The sequence below is a fragment of the Zootoca vivipara genome, chromosome 6, assembly GCF_965207765.1.
Source record: "Zootoca vivipara chromosome 6, rZooViv2.hap1.1, whole genome shotgun sequence".
In the NCBI taxonomy this organism is placed as follows: domain Eukaryota; kingdom Metazoa; phylum Chordata; class Lepidosauria; order Squamata; family Lacertidae; genus Zootoca; species Zootoca vivipara.
Genome location: NC_142589.1, coordinates 56,447,358 through 56,470,064, shown reverse-complemented (window position 1 = coordinate 56,470,064; position 22,707 = coordinate 56,447,358). Strand labels below are relative to the sequence as shown.

Here is a 22,707-nt window from a genome sequence, read left to right as displayed (position 1 = left end):
GTACAGACTCTAAAATTAAGAGATGGAAATTAGAGATGAGTCCATGGGAAGGGAAGAACCACAAACAGTCATCATGGTAGGGGGTCAAAAATTCACCCCCTCCTATCTTTTTTGTCTGCAGCCATAAGGACTAGAAACTTGCACCTGGAAATCAAATGTGCCTGTATTACCAATGGGCAATCCGGATACCCTGTTCTGAGTTTGCACTGCAATCCCAGAATCACATGGGCATGCTAAGGGTTACAAGCAAGGGAGGTGGAAGACTTGGATTAGGCCCCACCCCATACGATCATGGTGTCATAGAACAGATTCCCCTCCACATCATCATCATCCACCCCAGTTTACACTTTTCCATCCCTTCCATCCCACCACTTCCACACACACACCCGGCCAACACCTTTAGGCAGCTTTTAAACAATAACAGGAGCCCAACACACACACACACACACACACACACACACACACACACGCCACCCAGGAAAAGGCAATGCTGATACATAAAAGCAATGAATGAACACCCCCACTCTCGCCATAGCCCTCCCCAGCATTCCAGGGAATGGTTTTTAAACATAAGTCCATGTATGGTAGTAGGGTGTTATTGTGGGAAGAGAATACCACTTGGAAATGAATCAGATTCTGGTCTGTAGTGAAAATCAGATTTGAGAAAGCAAAGCCCACTGACTCCCTCTAGCCGTTTTGGAAGGGCACTGCACCTGGGATTCTGTATACAATGCCTTCTTTTGTACCCAAACCATCTCTCCCCCCAACACACACACACACCATCCCTTCTACTGCTCAGGTTCCTGTGCACTGTGCTTACATCAATGCCATCAGCGCCTGGCACTCCTGGCGGACCCGGGGGCCCTCGTGGTCCAGGTTCTCCTGGAGGACCTTGCTAAGGAGAGAAATCAAACAAGAAGCAAAGTTATTTTGGTGAAGAAAAAGGTGACCGAAAACCAAGAACCAACTAAGCTGGATGAGCTTGTCTCACAATCACATCAAAACCCCAGAGAAGCCAAAGATTGAAAGCCTCAACCTCTTCCCCAGAGAGCTGGGTTGCAAAACAGAGGTGTGGATAGATTTGCCGCAGCCCCCCCCCCCCCGCCTGATCATATTGCACACAAAAAACCTCACCTGAAAATAGGTGAAGCCAACCATTGAAAAGCAGGGTGACAATGAGGGATATGGTACAGATCATGATAGATCCGGGAGATTTGAGGTTAAAACCCTCAAGCAGGCAGAAAAATCACTGAGCAACCTTAGACTAAGCACCATCTATTGGTCTGAACTACTTTGCAAGGTTGTTGTAATGGTAAAATGGGATAATCTGCTAGCCCATGCAAAAGGACAACGAAAGACAGACAGAATTTTGTTTGGAAAAAGAAAAGGGTTTGGCTGCAGCTTTGAAGCCCTTTTGATCAACCAGGTAAAGGCAAAGAGATCTTGCTTCCTCCTCTTTTTCCTCTCAGATCTCAGGGTGTCCTAGAATTGGACACGGGATCTTAAGACAGCATGGAATTTGGCCTGCTTGTCCAACACGTATAGCTTCATAAATTGGTCTGCGGCAATGCTCTCAGGCATCCATTTTTAAGTAATATCAACAAATTTTAAATGCTCCGTTCAAGTTTCTCTGCAACTTGGCCTTTTGAATATGTGGGAAGATCAGACAGCAACTCCCCAATCTAAGGAACTTCTTAGGAGGATGCTGGCTGCAGCGAGAACATCTTTGGCCCAAAAATGGAAGACACTACAGGACTGAAGCCTCTCATTGCGGTAAAAGGATACGTGACCCCCTGGTTACTGCAGATAAGATAACTCACAAATCACATGTTTCTAAGGGTAAGGAAGACCTAGAACATTTCTATGCCATTTGGTGGCATTGCATTTCTTGTGTGTCAAATCCTCTCCCCCACTACCAAATTGCAAAATTTGGCTTTCGTGATGTGTTCTGCTGCTTTCATTTTTCTCCATTATCAACTCCCCACATAGTGTACCCAAAGGCAACTTTGGTGTGCTTTAAATTACAGGCTCTGTGAGATTTAAAACCTAGCTTGAACAAACATGCAGAAGTTGTGCAGAACTCTGGTTGGATTTGGTACCTCAAATTCCTTTGAAATTAGGGTGCTTCCAGAGCATTCATCCTGATTTGTTCATGGGGAGGTTAGATGACATTGCACCAAGTGTTATCCCCCATTTCCCCATAACATTATTTTATCGCAAAATACCCACTTTTGGGCCGAGGCAGGTTTGTTGCAACCTGAATTTGCCAGCATATGAATGAATCACATTCTAACGTGTTCAATACATAATTACCCTGAATAGATGGCTGCATACCTGAATACAGACAGTAATAAGTCAGCCCGAGAATTACTACTGTGTGTAAAACAAGGAGCTACTATGAAAGCACAGATCCTTTGGTATGTTTATAGCCGTCGGGGGTTGGCCTGTGTTTTCCCCCAATGATGGCATGCTATAAATAATAGCAAGTAATAACAATAAGTAAGTAAGGCTGATTGAGTTTCAGCATGTGAAGTGCTTTCAACAATAAATGCTAAGGGAATGATAAATGTAAGCACTTTGCAGTTCCATTGATTTCAGTGGGGTTAAGCATATGCACAGTAAATGTATTCCATTGAAATCAATGAGATTTCAAAGTGCTTTCATTTTGCTAGATCAACCAGTACAGTATTCTTATTTAAGGGTTTGGATGGTAGATGATTAGACTGACATTGTTTGAAATGAAATGAAGCATCCCTGTCTGAAGTTTTACTATGTGGTTTGGTTAGTAAGGATCATCTTAAACGTCTCCATGTATGATTACAGCCAGTGCTTTTTTTCTTTAAAAATGTTTAAGGGTGTTGTGTATTGAGTCAAAGGATTTTATATCTGTATTATTATTGTCTGTATTTGCATTAGGATAAAGTAACTGCCTTTTGGTTCCAGAGGGTACAGCTACTATTGGTTCATTTAAGCTGCTGTATTTGGATCCTCTGTCTTATTGGTTTCCTCCAAAAGGCAGCACTGTGATTGCTTGATATTGTTCCCTCCAAAATGTATCCCTTCCTAGCTAGTCCCCTGTCCCTATAAATGTAGCTTTCCTCTCCTCAGTCTTCAGTCTTGTTCACTTTAATAAAGAGCTGTTACTAGAGAACTGTCTCCAGCATGTTATGTCAAGAGAGCTGAAATCACAAACCCCACGTCACAACAAAGGGTGCTCTCATTTCGGCTCAAGAAAACCACCATTTTACAGTTTAAATCGGGAAAAATAAATGCAGTAAATGGACAGAAGTACAAAGATTCACAAAATGTTTAGGGGTAGCTATGCATCCCCCCAGGAAAAAAAAAGCACTGAATACAGCAAATTGAGTCCAGGCCCCTGTGAGCCTTGGAACTACAGTACGTAAAACAAAGCAGTCCAGTTACATCCTAAAGCAATCTGAGGCCTCTGGCTTTATTTCCCCCACTTCTCTTTACAGTACTTTAAAATGTGACATTGTAGGGTCTGGGCTGATGGAAATAATATATGTACATATTCATAAATAAGGCATTGAACTTATAAAATACCAGCTTTGCAGTCACCGGGGATGGAAGCTTTCTGAAGGCATTCGCTGAATGAATAGCCCCCTTTGTCCCTCAAAAAGGGTGGCAAAAGTTTCTCTGTGTTAAGGTCCTGCGTTCTTTTCCACACCAAAAAGAAGTTGTAGAAATGACTGTGTGTATCTCCGACTGCATGTCACTGTCCCTAAGGTGACACCCAATATTCAGCAAATCAAGGGGTTTCCAACCACCACCACCAAATGACTCAAAGCATTATCTTCTGTCTTTTCTCTCGCTCACAGCTTCAAAAACTGCTTTTCTTTTTCTTTTCAGAATTAACCAGGGACTTGGATTTTTATTTTAAAACATTCCCATTGCCATCATCAGATGACCAGCCAAATTGCTTCAGCTCCTTTTGTTTGCAGTCCGCAGAGAGTAACAGTCACTGGACATATCCTGTTCATCACTATCAGGATAATAATAACACATCTTTTGCCCCAAAAGACAGATCCACAGAGATACTTTTTAATTTGGTTCCCAAAGGCAAGATGTTTTTCTGCCCAAGGCAACATTTCCTGCCGTAATACTTACTACCACCTTACTCAATATCACAGGTATAATGTGAGATCCCTTTTAGACATTTGAAATCACTTTTGTTTTGCTTCTTACAACATTGCTTCCACAAATCTCTTCCCCGTTCACTTCCAGGGAGTAAAATTCCCCAGGAGCCTCAGTGCAGAAGCGCAGGGAGACCCCTGAAAACAACAAAAAACAGTTTCTCCAGGAATAAAAGGAAAGCTCTTCTCTCCTCCCCTGACCCAGCCAAAGAAAAAGAAAAGAAAAGAGTATGTTTTATAACCCCAACAATCAAGCTGTGCCAGTTCCCCTCATTATTTTAAGCTTGAAAGAAAAGATAGTGTATTAAAACTAATTATTCAGACATTGTCCTCCAGCACTGGATCCCAAACTGCAAACAAGTTTTGTTGTTTTAAAGGCCCCCACCCCCCACCCCATCTGGATCACCCTCCACACCTAGACATCTTTCCAGTAGAATCATAGGTAAAAAAGAAACTTACCAATTGTGCCAGGGAGAAAGAGATGGTTTGGAGGAGAAGGCAGAATTTGAGGCTACCCAAAAAACTAGCCATGTCGAGGTCTTCAGGCTAGCTGGATGAAAAGTGGGGGCCCGCCAGCCCCTGAATGACTAAATCTTTAGATCCAACAGGAGCAGAGAGAAAGGCAGAAGGGAGGAGACGGTGGGTCATTAATATGTAGTATTTTGGTGAAAGGGGAGTAAATGACCTGACTGGGAACTCCCCTCCCAGCCCACTGACATATGAGACGGGAGGAGCTGGACTCCAAGACAGAATTCATGAGCCAGGTGGAGGGAAATTACTGTAGGAATCCTGCCCTTTTGTCTCCTCTTGGACTGTGGGAAAGTATAAAACATTCATTATTCAGCCTGTTTAGGGAAGTTTTTAATGACTGACGTTTAAATGTATTTTTAATCTTTTGTTGGAAGCCACCAAGAGTGGCTGGGGATGAGCGGGGTATAAATAAATAAATAAATAAATAAATAAATAAATAAATAAATAAATTATTATTATTAGAATGAATTTTCACTGGTGGGGAGAGGGGTGAACTCAAAATGGCACTTTAAAATCATGCAAAAGGGTATTTAAATAAACAAGTACCACAAGGCATTCATTTTAATTTAATTAAATTGGAAATTACTGTGATTGAAATAAACTGAGCATTTAAAACTCCACAACTCCAAAATATTTATTATCTTATTTTATTACAAAATCCCGCTGAACATAAACCTATGGAACAGGCCTTCGTCATCTCCCGCCTCTGGTTGAAAGAAAGTAAAGTACAGCGGACTAGGCTGTACCAATCCCATTCAGAGCTATTCATTAACTGCTTATGTTGTCATACCTCTTCACAGGTTGCCTGCTGCAAGGTTATGCAGGGACACAATTCTTTCCGTTGGCACTGAGCGCGGTGAGGGAGCTGCAATTGCTTCCAAAAGGTTTTGCACCATGTCAGAAGACGTGGGCAGCAGCTGGCGAAGACATGCAGACATTGAACACATCCTTGTGGGATGTGGGACACTGCAGAATTTTTTTTGCCACTGATCAGGTGCTTCCTTCCTCGGGGCATATCCCCACTTCTGCTTGTCCCATGCTTTCGAGGTTTTGCCCTGCTGCTTTCCCCAGGAAAACCCACTGTTTACCGCTCAATCCTAACAAATGTCAATTGGGTTTTCTGTAGACTGAAGGTTGTTGTTCTGATTCAGCAATAAATGGGATTTTCCTGGGGAAAGTGGTGGGGCAAATGAAAGTTCTCTAACCCATGCCTAGAAGCAAAATAGAAAAAAATTCCTTCAGTAGCACCTTAAAGACCAACTAAGTTTTTATTTTGGTATGAGCTTTCGTGTGCATGCACACTTCTTCAGATACGTGTGCATGCACACTTCTTCAGATGCATGCACACGAAAGCTCATACCAAAATAAAAACTTAGTTGGTCTTTAAGGTGCTACTGAAGGAATTTTTTTCTATTTTGCTTCGACTCAGACCAACCCGGCTACCTACCTGTAACCATGCCTAGAAAACATGGAACGAGCAGAAGTGTGGGTGAGCCCTCTAAAAGGGGGGGATTCCCCTTCCCCAGCTTATTCACTCCTATACTGTATCTTTTTTTCTCTGTAGAAGGTGAAGGGGATATTATAGGAACTGGACTAGGACCTGGGAGGCCAGGATTAAATTTACCACAAAACTAATGGTGAGACCTTGGGCCAATCACTCTCTCAGCTTAACCAGAGTTGCTGTGGGGAAATGGAAGACCATGAGTGCCACATGAACTCCTCGGAAGAAACCGATGGTGGAGGGGATTTTAATGTAATAGAGAAGATCTCCGTCTTGTCTGCCCCTGTCCCTGAAGTGGAGCAAGGTTTGAAATACAACAAAAACGAAGCAAGCTTGGTGTTGAAGCCATAAATCCTGCCTGAGTGTCCATCTTAAGATGGACAATGGGAACTGCTAGGTTCATATTTTTATTGCTGCAAACTGCCTTGATATTTTTGTTTATGCTACACAGGTATATACTGTAAATATTTTTAATAAACAAATTACTAAATAATATGATGAGAATGCAAACCTGTATAATTATTTTGGAAAATAGTGTTTGAAAAAGTTTCTGCTATTGTGTGAGAGGTGATACTGCCTGGTCTGAGGCTAGCTTTAGAACAAGCATCTCCAAACTCGGCCCTCCAGATGTTTTGGAACTACAGTTCCCATCATCCCTGACCACTGATCCTGTTAGCTAGGGATGATGGGAGTTGTAGTCCAAAAACAGCTGGAGGGCCAAGTTTGGGGATGCCTGCTTCAGAATGTAGTTCGTATGGAGAAACTGAAACACAGCATTTCAGAACACCAAGACCAAACATGATTTTGAAACTGTGTGGTAGCTGTTTATTCAAAACACTGGAAAGGTCAATATACCACCCATGGCTCACTCTGGGTCAATCTGTTAAGATGGAAAGTAAAAGACACTTAACTGATATAATCAACTCTGTGAAAACTAGAGCTAATGGGAGTTGTAGTCCAAAACATCTGGAGGAACCTAAGTTGGGGGAAGCAGATCTAAAGCGTCTCCTGCATGGCTATACACATTCAACAGTCTTCCCTACCACCAACCACTTGTGACACTGCCTCTGTGTTACTCACTTTTCCTATAGTATCATTTCTTAATTAATCCAATTAGCACCTCAAATTGAGGCTTCTGGGATCTGAAAGCTCAGTGTGCACACACGCAAAAACACTGGACAGGTATTTAGTGTTGGAGGGCAGCAGTATTGCAGTTTGGAGTATAAAACCTAGGATGAGGAAGAAATTCAATTCAATTCAATTCAATTTGTACTTAAGAGGTCCATCTCCCTAATTTGCACTTCCCAAAATAATATGCGCTTTGAAATTCCCACTTCTCCCACTTTTGCAGTGAAGTTTTCCAACCAAATAACGTGTACAGAAATGTACGTATGCCTTCTGCAGTGCGCAGTGTGCCACATCTGCAGTATGCAGCCTACACTGACTGGCAGCAGCTCTCCGGGGCTTCAGCAGGGCTCCCTCCCACTTCTGCTCTTCCCCCGCCCCCACCCATTTATCCCCCCCCCTGCCCTCATTCATTCACTCTCCCGTTCATTCATTCTTGCCTCACCCTTTCCCTCACCGATTTCTCCGCCCCTCCTCTGATCCCTCCGATTTGATTGGCTCTCCGTTCGACGCACGCCTCTGCAATCCACTCGTCGAATAAACCGAGATTGACGGGTTTAAAGAAAAAAAAACCCAAAACCCCTCAGAAAAGCCGGTGGGCGGGGTTTATACCACAGCCCCGCCCACCTCTCCCGGAAGTGTCTAGCGGCGCTATGTGTGTGCGTGCGCGCGTTGTGCTTCCAGGAGGCGGCGCCGTCAGTCGCTGCCTGGAGACGCGCGCGCGCGCACGTCTTTTCCTCTTTCCCCCTTCCTTCCTCTTTTTTCTTTCTTTCTTTCTTCCTCCCTTCCCTTCCTTTCCCTGCCCGCCTCTCTCCGTACCCTGACAACGTCCTCCTTCGCCACCGCCGCCACCACCACACCGGGGGCTGGGGGTCTTTCGGGCTCCCCCTGCTTCCCCTTGAGGGGCCAGAAGGGCTTTGTGTGGGAGGGGAGAGCAGCGGCTGAGGGGCTTTTTGTATTATTATTTTTTTGGGGGGGGGTGTCCTTTGCTGGAGTTTTAGGCTGGGTTTTAAAGTGGCCACAGGCACCGCCCGTTCCCTCACACGAAGGTGGCGGTGGGAGGCTCCGGAGTCCCTCAGGAAAAACCCCTCTTGAGTCGCCCAGGGTTGAAGGTACACCTGAGTGCCACTGCCTGCACTGCATGTATATCTGAGAAAAGAGAGGTATTTATTTGCCAGGTGCTTGCCAGGTCCTGTAGGGCCCCTTCTCTCGTGTCTGCCGGTGATGGGGGGAAGAAGAGGTGTGTTTGGGACATGCTCCTTACCTACTTTCAGGGGTGACCCTTCGCTGGTCTAGGTTTGCGGAGGTAGCAAGGACATTCAGACGTTCGGGGCGCTAGGTGCCTTTGGGGAGGCTGAGTTTTGGAGCCTTGGTTTCTAGAGAACTTGCCAGGGTAGGGAAACCTTGGGGACAGTCAATTGTGGTGGCGGCGGTTGAGGGAGGAGGAACTGGCAGCTGCAGCTTATTTAGTTTTGGTATTGGGTATTGCTTCTTATGTGGAAAGGGGGGAACCTGACCTGGCCTGTGCTTTCGGTTCGGGAAGTGCAAGAGGGATGCTGTGACCGGAGGGAGGCCGCAGAGAGGCTTTATTACGGAGCGTAAACCTTTGTAGCATGTTAGCGTGCTTCTGGGATATTATTTCAATGGGAAGGTCTGTGGAAGGGTTAAAAACTGTGTGACAGTCGGTTGGGGAGGAGTGCTCAGCTCAGCACTGCAGAAGGCCTTTTTGGCAAAGAGCAAGAGGGGAAGTTGTATTGTTGGGAGCTGAGGCCGTTTTTCTCTCTAGACCAAGATCTTGATTATGTAGAAGGGTGTGAGCTGGATTTTAGGGTGGGGTGCACTTTATCAAAGGTGTGGAGTGAAGGAGCCTGGAAAGGCCTGCTTTAGAGAGCTAAAGGAAGGAAAGGACATCTCTCCCTTTTTATTTTTTTATTTTTGCACTCCTGCGCAGCCATCTCTTATCTGCAATGACAGGCAAATCGGTCCGGGATGTGGATAGATATCAGGCTGTCCTTGCCAATCTGCTGTTGGAAGAGGAGAACAAATACTGTGCAGACTGTCAGGCCAAAGGTAACATACGGAACTGGTGAACATATTGTGGGGTTGGGGGAAACTATGAGCTTAGCCCTACAGAAGGAGCTGTGTGGCAACGAGTAGGTGGGATAAGATTGTGTCACTGTTGCTGGATGATGATTACAGTATATCTTCATTGGTGTGTGCCAGAGTGTGTTAATATGCATATGTACATAATATGCATACATACATAATATACAAATACATGTAAGGTTTTTTTATTTAAAAAATTACTAAAAGCATTATATAATTGTAAGCAGCAAATGCTGTGAATTTCAGGTCATCTTCATTAATATTGTGTGATATCAGGATGAGACTTCCTCTTAGGCAGAAGCATGTACTGCAGGTTTCTTTGTCAGAAATACTAGCTCCTTGGATGTATGCGCTCCTGCTCTGCCTCTTGAGTTGGATGAGGGAGGAAAAGCAAACAGGTGGTGAAAATGGTCCCTCATGCTGGAAAAATCAAGTGGCGGTATGAAAGGAAGGTTGCTGGCAGACTGGCTGGCATTTTTGTAAAGGGGGGAGAGAACCCACGCCTAATGCAGGGGGTACTGCATGCAGTTGGTTACATAATGGCATCAACTGGGCAAATTGACAGCACAGACTGTATTATAAATTCTGTATCTAAAGAAGGTACATTGGGGATGAATTCTTTCTGGAGGCTGATAAGGCCAGATCACATGGGAAGGCCGCATCAGAAAAGAGAAGGGAAGGATGATTCACAAAAAAAGGCAGATTTGGGAAATGTATACTGTATGTGTGAGCCATGGACTGCAACTGTCTACTGGAGTCTAGCATTATATACTCCCAGGCTCCTGTTAACATTCCTGTGTCTCTGCTTCCTGTTAAATGCCTTAACTTTTTAGCTCTTCAGGTGGTAAGGAAGTTTGAAAAAACTTAGTGTCTGGAAGGGTCACAAACAAACATGTTGGTAAGGCAGCTCAAGATTTATGTCTCTTCCAAATGCCTCTGGTTACTAAGATCTATTCAGAGTTCTCAGGAAGGCTGACTCTTGATATCCTCAAAAACTTATTTTGGAAAACTCTTTGGAAGGGGATTGTCATATCTGGAATGGAGAAGATGATGCTTCTTCCAGTCAAGCTAGCTAGAAAAATGGAGCATGTTTGGCTTCTTTCATATACGGTATCTTTGCCCCCTTCTGTTGCCCAGTTGTTTGCTCTGCAATAACCATTCTGAAAACACTCTGCTTGTGTGCCTGTGTTCTTGTTGCTACCCAAATCAGCTGCTCAGGAAGCAGGACCCAGTGGCCTTCTGGTTGCTTTCATGATGCAAGGCTTCAAAGCTTATGGTTAAGAATAGTAATATACCGTCTTTCCCCTTTTTTAAGACACCGTCTTATAACTTTTTTTCCTCAAAAAAACACAGGGTGGCTTACTTTCGGTGGGATGTCTTATTTTTTTTATTACCGGTACAGTTTTTACAGCTCAGGGCGCTGGCTCAGGGCGCTGCTCGGTTCTCTTGAGTGCTCGGCGCTGCAGCAGCCACTGGTTCCGGGTGGCGGGGCAGCAGGCATCCTAGGCCGGGCCAGGCAGAGGCCGCTGGCTCAGGCGCTCCGCCTGCCGCTGCAGGGCGCTCCAAGCTCCTTGGCCAGGCCAGGCAAGGAAGAAGCAGTGAGCCCAGCGGTGGCGACAAGCACAGAAGCGGCAGGGCGGCGATGGACGAGAAGGCGGAGCGCGGGGATGCAGCCAGCAAGGCGGGAGCGCGATCAGCTGTTAAGCGGAGCTCTTGGAGCGCCACTTCAGAGCTGATCGCGCTCCTGCAGTGCCAGCTGCATGGAGTGACTCTGTGAGTGGAGGTGCCTGTGGGGGTTGGTTTCCGCGGAGCGGAAGTATGGCTTATTTTGGGGGTATGTCTTATATTTCTCAAATGCTTAAAAACCCTGCCATGGCTTACTTTCTGACTACGTATTAAAAAAGGGGAAACAGGGTAGATTACAATTGAGAACCCAGTATAAACTAAACATGTTCCAACAAACTCTGCTCTGGGGTCTAGTGGCACTTTGCAAAGTGCAATGCAAAACTGGGAAAAGATTAGCTGCAGTCCAGATTGCCCAACTCTAAGCAAAGAATGTTTTGGCTCAGTTGGTTCAGTCCCATCTGTGCTTTAAGCAGAAGGATTCCTATATTTTGGAAGTCAAGTTACTGATGATTTAGGTCATCCTGCCCCAACCTGGTGCTCTTCAGATGTTTTTGATTATGAATTCTCATGGGGGTTCATACCGGTAGTCTTGGAGGGCACCAGGCTGGGGAAGGCTGATTTAGGTTTTTCCCCTTTCACTCTTTGTGTTGCACCAAACTTCAGAGCTTCTAGGCTGGGCTACAAAGAACATGTGAAGAATGCACATGTGTTTGCAAACAGAATTGGGTCATTCAGTTAAATTGATTGGAAGTAAGCTCAAGGCTGGTGGCAGGGGTAATACCCCTTCACAAAACATATGCAATTCATTGCCACAAGTGATGGTGAAAGGTTAAATGGAGCCTCCAGGTTCAAAGGCAGTATACCTCTGAATACCAGTTGCTAGAGGAATAATTTCTGTCTTGCTCTGCTTGTCTAATGGCATCTTGTTAAAAATGTGCTGGCCTGTTTGGAATGAACCATTGATTCATATCCGGCATAAGATCTGTGTATGTCTGAGGGAGAAGCTTCTTGTAAAGTCCATAGGCACTTCTTATGTCATCCCATGTCAATAAGGGTTCAGATCTATAATACCAATGACCAATATTGCTGAAGACCTTTGCTTAGTTTCCTGTTGGTGTGCCTGCCTCATATTTCTGTCCACTTCCTGTTTTTCTGAGTTTCCTTTCTTCATTTGCATAGCTTCCTGTGTGCTCATAGCCCTTGACTTCAAGCAGCCTACGCTAGCCTCCCCGTGGTTGAGCGTTGGAAGATATTTCTATGACAGTTCCCTGAGAAGCCAAGACTGATAGTTCTGCTCTCTATGATACTTGGCTGAAACAGCTTTCTAAAAGGTTCCCTAAGGTCTGTACAGTATTTAATATCCACTCCCTGCCCTGCCAGCATTCGTTTTTGAGTAGTCCATAAAACAGCAAGCTACCTTGGTGGTATAATTAATGTAAAATTGAAGTGTGCCATTAAAAATGTAAAATGCACCATACAGCCAACAAATTTCAAACAACCAGTGTCCCCACAAAACTACAGAAAATTTGAAAAGCATGGGGACAAAAACAAATGGCTGCTCTGTTCGCCAGAAGCAGCTTTGTCATGCTGGCCACATGACCCGGAAGCTGTTTGCGGACAAACGCCGACTCCCTCGGCCTATAGAGCGAGATGAGCACCGCAACCCCAGAGTCGGTCAGGGGCCCCTTTACCCTTTACCTTTAGAGCCTTAGGTGGAGAGATATGGGTGGGGAGACCTTTTGCAGTTGCCTGAGTTTGACTTAAACTCTCCTTGGTAACATGGTGGTTTTTTTCCATTTGTCTTCAATGGAACAGTCTCCTGAGCCATGTTTTGACATTGAAATGACACCAGGCCAGATAATTGACTGTGAAGATTGCTATGCACATCCACAATGTGCTCAATTTAAATATCTCTTGGGATGACTTCGTAGATAGGGTTTTCTTAATGCTCACTGCTTGCTTCCCTGCCATATTTTGGACCTGAAACAATTTCTCCCTTGGGCCAGATTAACAACCCTGATTTGGGGATTTTGCAGCTGTTGATGGGGTGGCAGGGGGAGAGAGAGGGAGTGGTGTGCCTTCTGTTGCAGAGAGTTGGTCTTTTTCCTTAAGTTATCTGAATATACTCTTCTTTTTCTCCTGCAGCACTCTTGTTCTTTCTGCTTATAATACTACATTTTGCGGTCTGGTTTGCATCCTCCACAGTAAGGGCTTGTGCAGGCTAGTTAAGTGAAACTTTATTTATTTACATACTGCTTAATGCTAAATTTGGCTTCTAAATGGTTTACAATATATAACTATGGGGACTGCAGAATTGGGGACATTAGCATTTGAATTGAATGCTGGCAGAAGCTGAACCCTGTTGGAGCAGCACACTTTACTCTGGATACAAGACCCTGGTTTTAGGAGAATAAGAAATATATTTCTTATTGGAATAAATGTTGTATAGGAAAGATGCTAGTTCTGTCTTGTTAAGGGAGGGAAGAGAAGTAGGAAGATCAGGTCAGCAATTATTATTGTTATTGTTATTATTATCATCATCCACCCTTCACCCTAAAATCCCAGGGCAGGTTACATCATTAAAAACACTAAAAACTTACAATCACACAAATAAGGTGGGTCCTAAAAACATGCACCTCCAGTGTCAAAAGCCAGGGTAAAAAAGTGCATCTTCAGCATTCTCCAGCAACTGTATAATGAAGTTGCTAGATGCACCTCCACCTGAGTATAAGGCAGAGGAACTATCAAGCAGGTCTTCTTTGCCAATCTCAGCACCCAAGAGGGTCTCTAAGGAAGAAGGCGGTCTAAGTTACCAGTAACGCTAAAGGAAGAACAACCCAGGTTGGGATAAGGACAGTCTTGGAAGCTTGGCGCTTTCTCATGCAGGTGCATTGGCCTACAGTGCAAGCTAGGTTGCACCCCAATACTTCCAAGAGGTTCATCCTGATCAAGATGGAGTAAAAATTAGTGATTCAGCCAGAGCCCCTGGTAGAAGTCAGAAGATGAAGGTGGTACAGCTTGGGGCAGGAAGGTTGATCTCCTGTGTTCCTCTGCCGTACGTTATGGTCATTGAGATTTGTCATTTTTAAAGCACTTTCCCACTTGGATAATGGTATCTAGTGCAGGCTTGTAGCCATTTTTTTTCATGGGAGGTTGCATTTGGCTTGAACCTGTGGTTTTGTTTTTCTAGCGATTGCAACTGGGGCATAAGGCAGCACAAACGCTGCCACAGCAACCTTGAAGAGGGAAAGATACAGAAGATTAATCAGATTGTGTGTAACATGGCTAATTGCAGAGTGTCCATTTGTATGTATACCTAAGGTTGTTCTTTTGGCTTTGAGCAAACATGATCACCTTGCTTGCCTGCCTGCAATACTTGAGTGAGTGAAGGCAGTTTGGGGGGCTGTTGCTGTGTTCTAACATTTATGTAGTGCAGATTGTGCTCGATGCTGTACATATTGCAGTGATGGTGACTGTTCTTTTGCAAGATGAGCAGCCTGACCCACTGATTGCAGTGGAATATACTTCCAAGTAGGTAGCCCAAATTTTTGGTAATTAAGAACTTGAACTGCCTGTGCCTTCTGGGATGTTACAGTTGCAGAACGCACTAAGGAAGAGACAAACCTTTTGCAGTCAACAATGGCATGTTTAATCTGGTTGAAACTTGAACTGGAGCCACTATAAACAAAGAAATAGATCCATGGGCAGCTTATGCTGGTTCATAGCAGCTATCTGAGTTTTTCTTGAGGGTGAGGGGGAAGTATGGCAAATAGAGGAACTGAAGGGCAAAGGCTGTTGACAGTTTTTTTCCCCCAGACCATAAAACTTCGCTCCTGTTTCTTCAACCACACTTGCTTCCTTTGCATTGCTCAAGAAACCCTCCCAACTGACTGTAGCCAATGCTGTTGTCTTCATAAGGTCCTGTTGTGTTCACTTCCTGTGACTACACAGAGAAATGATGAAATTGTCCTTTATTGTTTCAAGTGCTTGATGGTGAAGCTGAGTCAAGGCTACTCAGGGGGTGTTAATAAATGTGCATGTTGAAACAAATTCATTTTGTTTTCCAGACTGGAAAAACTTTTTTCATGTGGCCCCTACACACAAAGCTTCAGTGCAAGGTAACACTGCCGCAGCACAAAATGGAATTGCTTAAATTGCAGTGATAACTTATACTGCTATTTTTGCAGTAGCACTAGAAAAGTACAGAATGTAGTATTGGGTGCACAATTCAATTTTCCTAGAATCAGGACTATTATTTTTCGAAAAGCAAGATTCCAGCCCTTATGGTTGAGAATATATGCTTGAAAGCATACAAACTGTTTAGGGAAGTTTTTAATGTTTGATGCTGTACTGTTTTTAATATTCGGTTGGAAGCTGCCCAGAGTAGCTGGGGAAACCCACCCAGATGGGTGGGGCATAAATATTATTATTATTATTATTATTATTATTATTATTAACTCTCAGAAGTAACATCTAACATTACCTTCCATGGCCCCTTTGTCCTGTCTAGTGGATATAGGGCAAACTGCAAAAATTATGCTTAAATTTGCATAATTTATACAGGATGTAAAATGTTGGTTATTTTGGAATAATTTGGGTTCTTCTTAAGCAGGGGGTGTGTGCATTCACACGTAATTTTATAATGCACACACATACCATAAACCTGGCTGTAACTCTGACAAATCAGATGCTTTCCATGCAGAAGTCCTGGGTTCAATCCCCAGCATCCTCATGTGGGGCTGGGAGGGAACCCTGTCAGATTCTAGAGAGCCACTGCCAGTAAATACAGACAATATTGAGCTAGATGTACCAATAAGGCAACATCCATTGTTCCCCTTTTGCCTGTCATGCTTAAACTTATTCTAGCTGCTGTCCCTGGCATGTCCCTCTTTAGTTAGGTTGACTGCTGCTTTGCCTTGGGTGGGGTGGTCCCCACCAAAATATTTGTTTGCAGGACCCACAACCGTCTCAGCTTCTCCCATCCCCAAATGCCTTTGCGACCCAGCTCTCTTCTCTGCTGCCCATGGCAGCTGTTGATACTCTGTTCTGCCTGCCTACCATAGTCACTTATGGTATTTCATCACATGAAGTGGGTTTGAATACAGTAGACCAGGCATCCCCAAACTTGGTCCTCCAGCTGTTTTGGGACTACAACTCCCATCATCCCTAGCTTACAGGACCAGTGGTCAGGGATGATGGGAATTGTAGTCCCAAAACAGCTGGAGGACCAAATTTGGGGATGCCTGCAGTAGACCCACAGCTTACACAGGGGTTACATTCTGGGGATAGCGCATAAAGCCAAAATTGCACATAGTCAAAACACATTGGGTGCAATGAAGGGTAGAATTGCCATTTCCTCCCGCCCTCCGGATGCTTGCCCCCTTTCCACCTTTTAATTAAAAACAAAAATCGCCTAGCAAGTAAAGCTGAATGCACACAATTTAAATGCACATAAGTTGCACATTTACTGTATTCTTGGAAGCTACTGTGTTTTTCAGGATAGCTACTTTGGTTACATTGTTCACATGCAAATAAAGATGGATAGGCTTGTCCCACTGGTCTCCAGGAGCCTCACATACCCAGAAAAGGGCATTGTCTTTGAGCATGTTGCCTTGGGCTCAACCTGCCTTATGATTTGTATTAACCGTGCTGCAGGGCATGGATGCTGAGAATGGTTTGTCAAGCTAACATTGGAGTTTTCTAAGCATGTGTGACATTCTCTGGCTCGCTTGTCTTTGAATCTTTAACACTAAACTGATCATGCTGCACAGATGTACTGTATCTGATACTTCCCCCTTTCCAAACTCTTCCTCTCTACTTCCAGATCCACATCCCTTCTTTCCCACAGGTTCCTTTGGATCCAGAGCCGCAGGTGACAAGAGCTGCAGGTTCTTCCCCAAGTGGAGCCCTCACCAGCTGATTATTGCAACTTCTACTGTGTCAGCTCATCAGGTCTTAAGGTTGCCCCCCTAATTCCTCCTTTGGTTTGTCCAAACATCATTCCCCCGCCTTCCCCTGCCTCCTTCTTGCACCAGTGTGTTGTGCGAATTTCTCCTTGAGTCCCTCTCTGAAATCCAACCCTCTTGCAGCACATTGCCAGGTAGATGGGAAGACCTTACGCTTTCCTTACTTTTGTGATGGCGCACAGTTCTTGGTATTTAACCATAGCATCCATTCATTGCTTTTATCATGGATAAGCAAGGTTGGAAGAGTATTTCAAATTCCAAGGCGCAAGTACTTTTTTCCACCCTAGGAGTGGAAGCTGCTGGGCTCTGGCCTTGGACAGACCTAAATAAATATTTCAGTACTCCTGGATGCCAGCTTGATTCAGATTTCTAGGTGGCTGGTAGTTTTCCAGCTTCTGCCTTAGAGCCTCCAGTGCAGGCATTTAACATATGTGGTTACCAAACCAGTTGTGCAAAGGGAGAAGGGATGTCTGTTTTCATAGGCTGTTACCTAAGATGTGTTTCCAAAGTATATCTGGAGGGCAGATATTATTACCTGCTCTCAACTTGGGGTTGTCTTCTGGACTTCCAGCTAAAGTGCGTAGCATTTGAGGGCTAAATTATATGCGCAACTGCTCTTGAAGTGGTAAGGCTGGAGACAACTTTTGTATTGGTTTCTGTGTGGTTTTCTTTTCAGTGTGCCCCTGTGCATTCCAAGCTCTGGAAATGACAACTTTCTACATCTGCAATCTAACTACCACTGTGTGGTTTCATTAGAGCTGGAAGGCAAAGCTGATGATGTTTCAGAGACAGCAACATATCTAAAGCATATATAGGTGGTTTGATAAGGGAATGACGTGTGTGATTTAATTGTGTGACTGTCCACCTTTTGCGGAAGATTCGATAACCTAACTGAGCTGTACAGCTCAGTGTTCCCTAACATTTGTGGCAAGCCATTTGATGTTTTAGTTGGTCTTTGCCAGACTCCATTTTGCAGATGCCCTGAGCTACCTGGTTATGAACAATGAAATGTATACATTTTTTCCCTGAGCTCATAGCATGGGCTGTGTTGTGAAATTGGAGCCTCTAAATTTGTGTTTTGTGTGAAAGACAGCTGCTTTCTGTAGAAAATTGAACTTTCAATTTAATTAAAATAAAAAAATTCCTTCAGTAGCACCTTAAAGACCAACTAAGTTTTTATTTTGGTATGAGCTTTCGTGTGCATGCACACTTCTTCAGATACAGTGAAATGGAAGTTTCCAGGCACTTATGTAGAGAAGGGGTGGGGAGGGGTGGGGATGGGGAGGGGGGATCACTCAGAAGGGTGGTGGAAATGGGTGATTGACTGACTGATAGCTGTTGATGACCGCAAACGACTGCAAATGGTTTTGCATGAAAAAGCAAGGGTTGAGATGGCTGAAGATCGCTTATCATGTATAATGAGATAAGAACCCAATTTAATATTTTTCCACAAAAATACCTGGCAGGTTGCCATAGTGATGAATGTATGAAATCCTTTTGGGAGATGTCAAAACGCCTTCATAAAGCCCACATGCGTGGATACCACTTGCTTTTGAAACAGAACCTGCTTGGAGTTTAACAGAGAGACTTGTCTGTCTGGGGAGTGATGGAAGCAAAGATTGTTTTCGTAAATATAGTCAAAATCTGACTTTGGGCAGCACACAGCATGAGCTCTCCTTGGCCGGTGAGAGATTATATCAATACACTTGTGTCACTGTGATGGTGGGCTTTAACCATTAAATAATCTATGACATGTTAAGTGTGTGTGTGTGTGTGTTATTATGACTATTTTATTATTATGCTGTCTGTTAGTATGCTTTATATTATGTTTTTTATTATTGATGTTCCTTAGCAGCAAACACTAGAATCTCTTTTTGTTAGAAAGACAGTCTACTAAGGGATTCTTCCACAGCCATGGCTTGAGTGTTGTTGGGAAGCCCTCAAGATTAAGCCCACAATCCAACTTGGTTTCCATCATATCCTTACTGGCTGTTATCTTTTCGCAACAAGAGCAGGTACATAACTTTCCATAACATCCAGACAAAAAATGTGCCGTCTTCCACTTCCCCTCACACCAAAGTTCCAGCATACATGCATTTTTAGTGCTGTGCGGCACCATGAAAGGTTGGCAGTACAGTTGATGCTTCATTTGTGCATTTTTAAGTTGCTTTCATGGTGGAGCTGGCAGGCAGAGCTGCTTGTGTTCTGCTAATGTTTTATTTATATAGAAATCTTTCCCCAGCCCACTGAAGAAGCCTGCACACCTATAGCCTAGTTAATCCTGTTCAGGCATTTCTCTTGGTTACTGTGATGTTCCTTGCTTCTTGTGTTTTGAAACAGGGGTGGGCAGCCTTCGACCCAAGAGCCACTTGCAGCTCTCTAGGGCTATTTGCAGGTCATAAGCATCACTGGTTCTGCTTCATTCCACCCTCTAGTGCTTTAGCCTTCCTGGAATGTGTCTCTGAAATGTAGTGATGCCTCTGGCATACCTGGATGGAGAAATGGATGTCTCTATAGAAACCTATGACTTCTGTGTCGCTGGAATGTGGCCTGTCATACTAATATTGATTCACTCTTGACTGCCATGCGGCCACTGGAATATTAAAAAGGTAAAGGGACCCCTGACCATTAGGTCCAGTCGTGACCGACTCTGGGGTTGCGCGCTCATCTCGCATTATTGGCCGAGGGGAGCCGGCGTATAGCTTCCAGGTCATGTGGCCAGCATGACAAAGCCGCTTCTGGCAAACCAGAGCAGCACATGGAAACGCCGTTTACCTTCCCGCTGTAGCGGTTCCTATTTATCTACTTGCATTTTGACATGCTTTCGAACAGCTAGGTTGGCAGGAGCTGGGACCAAGCAACGGGAACTCACCCCGTCACAGGGATTTGAACCGCCGACCTTCTGATCAGCAAGCCCTAGGCTCAGTGGTTTAACCCACAGCGCCACCTGGGTCCCTGGAATGTTGCCCATGTGTAAATGCGGCCCCTGACTGAAAAAGGGTTCTCTACCCCTGCTCAAGACCCTCTATGTTGTAGATTTCAAGTAATTCTGTGGAGTCATGAAAATGCATCGACACTGAAGAGGAAGGGGTTGACAGTTATAAATTTTGTATTTTATGTCACGCTTTCCCCCAAGCATTCACAGTGGTGGTGTTGGCCATGGTTTTGTTTCTCCAAAGTTTGCCTTGTTGTCCAGTGGTTTGTTGCTTGTGAGCTTATGGATTGGGGTGGACAAATAAAACTGAGCCCAGGGTGGCAAAGAGAGTGGCAAAGTAATATAATTAAAGCCTATTTTGGCATTAAGTGGCATATAAATTCATTAAAAACTACAGTAATGCAATTTAAAATAAATTTAAGAGCATTAAAAGCATTTATTTGCCATCCTGGGCTCCATTGGGAGAAAGGGAGGGATAAAAATATATATTTATTTAATTTATTTATTTATTACTGTTGCATATCCTCATAGCTAATACTGGTAATTTCAAAGTTTCCAGGAACAGCATGTTTCAACCATCAACTGCCTGGGGGAGCAGGAATGCTTTTAAAATTCTGCCTGAATGTTAATAATGAGGGAGACAAAATTCACCTCACCAGAGATAGTTTTTGCACAAATAGGGAAACGCCACAGAGAAAGCCCTGTCATGGGTTAATGCCAAGAAGGCAGCGCCCAGCAGTGGTGCCACCACCAACAAGGCCTCCCCTGCTGATTGTAGGTTCAAAGATACCGTAGTAGATATTGGGGGGGGGAAGCCCCTTTTATGTATATATTGATTTACTAAATAGCTTTAGATTCTGTTTTTTATTCAGTGTCTTCAAAGCCTTCTATTTATAAAATAGAAATGAAACAATAAAACAGACTTCCTGTTTTAGATTGTGAACCATGGAGAAGAAAAACACCTTTAAAATCAACTTCGTTGGTGGCAGTTGATCTCTCCCTTAAGTTTTGACTCTTGTGCCTGCAGAAGCCAAGAAGCTAAACTGGAAATTGGCTCTTAATAGTAGTTAATGTTTTCATTATGTCTGCTTAAGCTTTTTCAATGGAACTGTGCATACAGGTGGTGGAAATGAAAAACAAATCTGCCCAACCAGCCTGATATTCTGAATTGGTGTATGTCCCCCTTCTACTGCCTCAATGAAGTGGGGGGGGGGGGTCAGATGTTTCTAGTATTTGCATCTCTTAGTGCAGGCTAGAGCTGTGTGTGAATCAGTTGGTGCTAACCCTCAAGGTGATGAAACAGCTTTATCTAGATTACTAATCCCTTCCAACACAGTAAATGCTAAATATAACAGGGACTTTAGACCTAACCCTAAATGATTCCTAGCTACCTTTCAGGGCTAAAAATAACTTTGAATATGTGGTTACCTAGGTTCTCTTTTCATCATTCAAACGCTTGACTTCTCTGGCCTCCGAGGTTTCGTGTGCAGGCATGCCAACAGGACTGGACCCCCTGCATCTTCCCCCTTGCTAGGCAACCTATTGCTGCTTATTTTAGCCTGGCCTGCTGAGAAGATAAAGGGCTGCTGAGAAGATAAAGAGGGGAGAAAAATGTACACAATCTTGAGCTTGGGGATGCGGGGCACCCGGGCGCCAGGCCCTCAGGGGCGCCATGCTGAGAATCCTGGGCCCGAGAGTTGAGTCCAGGGAAGATCCCGCCCATCGGTCAGGGCGCCGCGGTGGGCTCTTCTGCTGCTGCAAGTTTGGGGGCGACCAAGCCAGCGAGGCGCTGAGGTGGCAGGCTGGCTCTGCCCTCCTGTGCACCTAGGACTGAGCAACCGGGGGGGGCGCTGGGGGGGTCTTTGCACCCTAGCGCCACATATGCCATGGGAAAAGCAAGACATAAATGTAGAGCCAGCAAGAAAAGTGAGGTGTAACTATTTCATGTGACAGGCAGCAGCTCTGCAGGGTTTCAGGCAGGAGTCTTTCCTGGTCCTATGTGGAGTTGCCAGAATTGAACCTGGGGCCTTCTGCATGCCAAGCAGATGCTCTGCCATTGAATTGCAGCCCTTCTCCATACTGCTGCACTCAGCTGCCTCTGACGGGACTTGAAGACTTGTGATTCTATTCCTTTAAAGATCTGCCTGTGCAAAGCAGCGTAGGCGAGAAACAGTTTCTGTCTCACACCGCTGGTTGTATTCAAAGCATCTGATTGTTCCGTTTCAAGGGCACATGGACAAAGTTAGTGGCACTGTGCGGCTTTGCGTAGTAATTCGTATCTTACTCTGCAGTGGACTTCCTAGCTGGCTTGTGTGGGAAAGAGTCGTGGTTGGCTTTGCTATGAATGAAACTGAATTCTTTTGGGGGGGGGGGCTCCCAAATCACAGATTTGCAGCAAGTTGTTTTTTTTAATGAGCTGCATTCCCCTCAACTGCAATCTGCACCTCATTCTCTTCACATGTGTAAACTAGACCTAAGTGCAAAAGGGAGCAATATCTAGAAAGTGTCCAATGTCCTTCGTCCTGTGATTTATGCATATCTGCTGCAGAGGCCTTTGCATACAGAGAAATCTTCCACTCCTGCCTTTGCAAAAGAATGTTTCTTCTTGTTCTAAGATGGTGCTCTGAAACTCATGCCTTTCTTATGGATTCCTAGTCAATGTGGTTGGGATAGACATATTTTTGGACCTGTTAAATAAATTTTAAAAATGAAACTGTCTTTTCCTGCCTGCATCCGATTTGTCCCCCACCTCTCCAATCCTGT

The 22,707-nt window shown here is 44.5% G+C and overlaps 2 protein-coding genes across 3 annotated transcripts in view; one reads left to right on the top strand and one right to left on the bottom strand.

Annotated features, from left to right (window-relative positions):
- COL9A2 (collagen type IX alpha 2 chain) overlaps window positions 1-5,004 on the bottom strand; it is a 49,303-nt gene extending 44,299 nt beyond the window's left edge. The window contains exons 1-2 of the mRNA XM_035121188.3: window positions 4,614-5,004; window positions 821-895 (exon numbers count right to left, since the gene is read on the bottom strand). Of these exons, the coding sequence (XP_034977079.2) occupies window positions 821-895; window positions 4,614-4,685 (147 nt within the window). The 5' untranslated portion in view covers window positions 4,686-5,004. The remainder of the gene's footprint in view (window positions 1-820; window positions 896-4,613) is intronic.
- Window positions 5,005-8,009: 3,005 nt separating this feature from the next.
- Window positions 8,010-22,707, top strand: part of SMAP2 (small ArfGAP2) — a 31,362-nt gene continuing 16,664 nt past the window's right edge. The window contains exons 1-2 of one of the 2 annotated variants that reach the window (XM_060275834.2): window positions 8,010-8,423; window positions 9,263-9,381. In XM_060275834.2, the coding sequence (XP_060131817.2) occupies window positions 9,279-9,381 (103 nt within the window). In that variant the 5' untranslated portion in view covers window positions 8,010-8,423; window positions 9,263-9,278. Of the gene's footprint in view, window positions 8,475-9,262; window positions 9,382-22,707 lie in introns of both variants that reach the window. The other variant, XM_035121196.3, reaches the window with a different exon arrangement.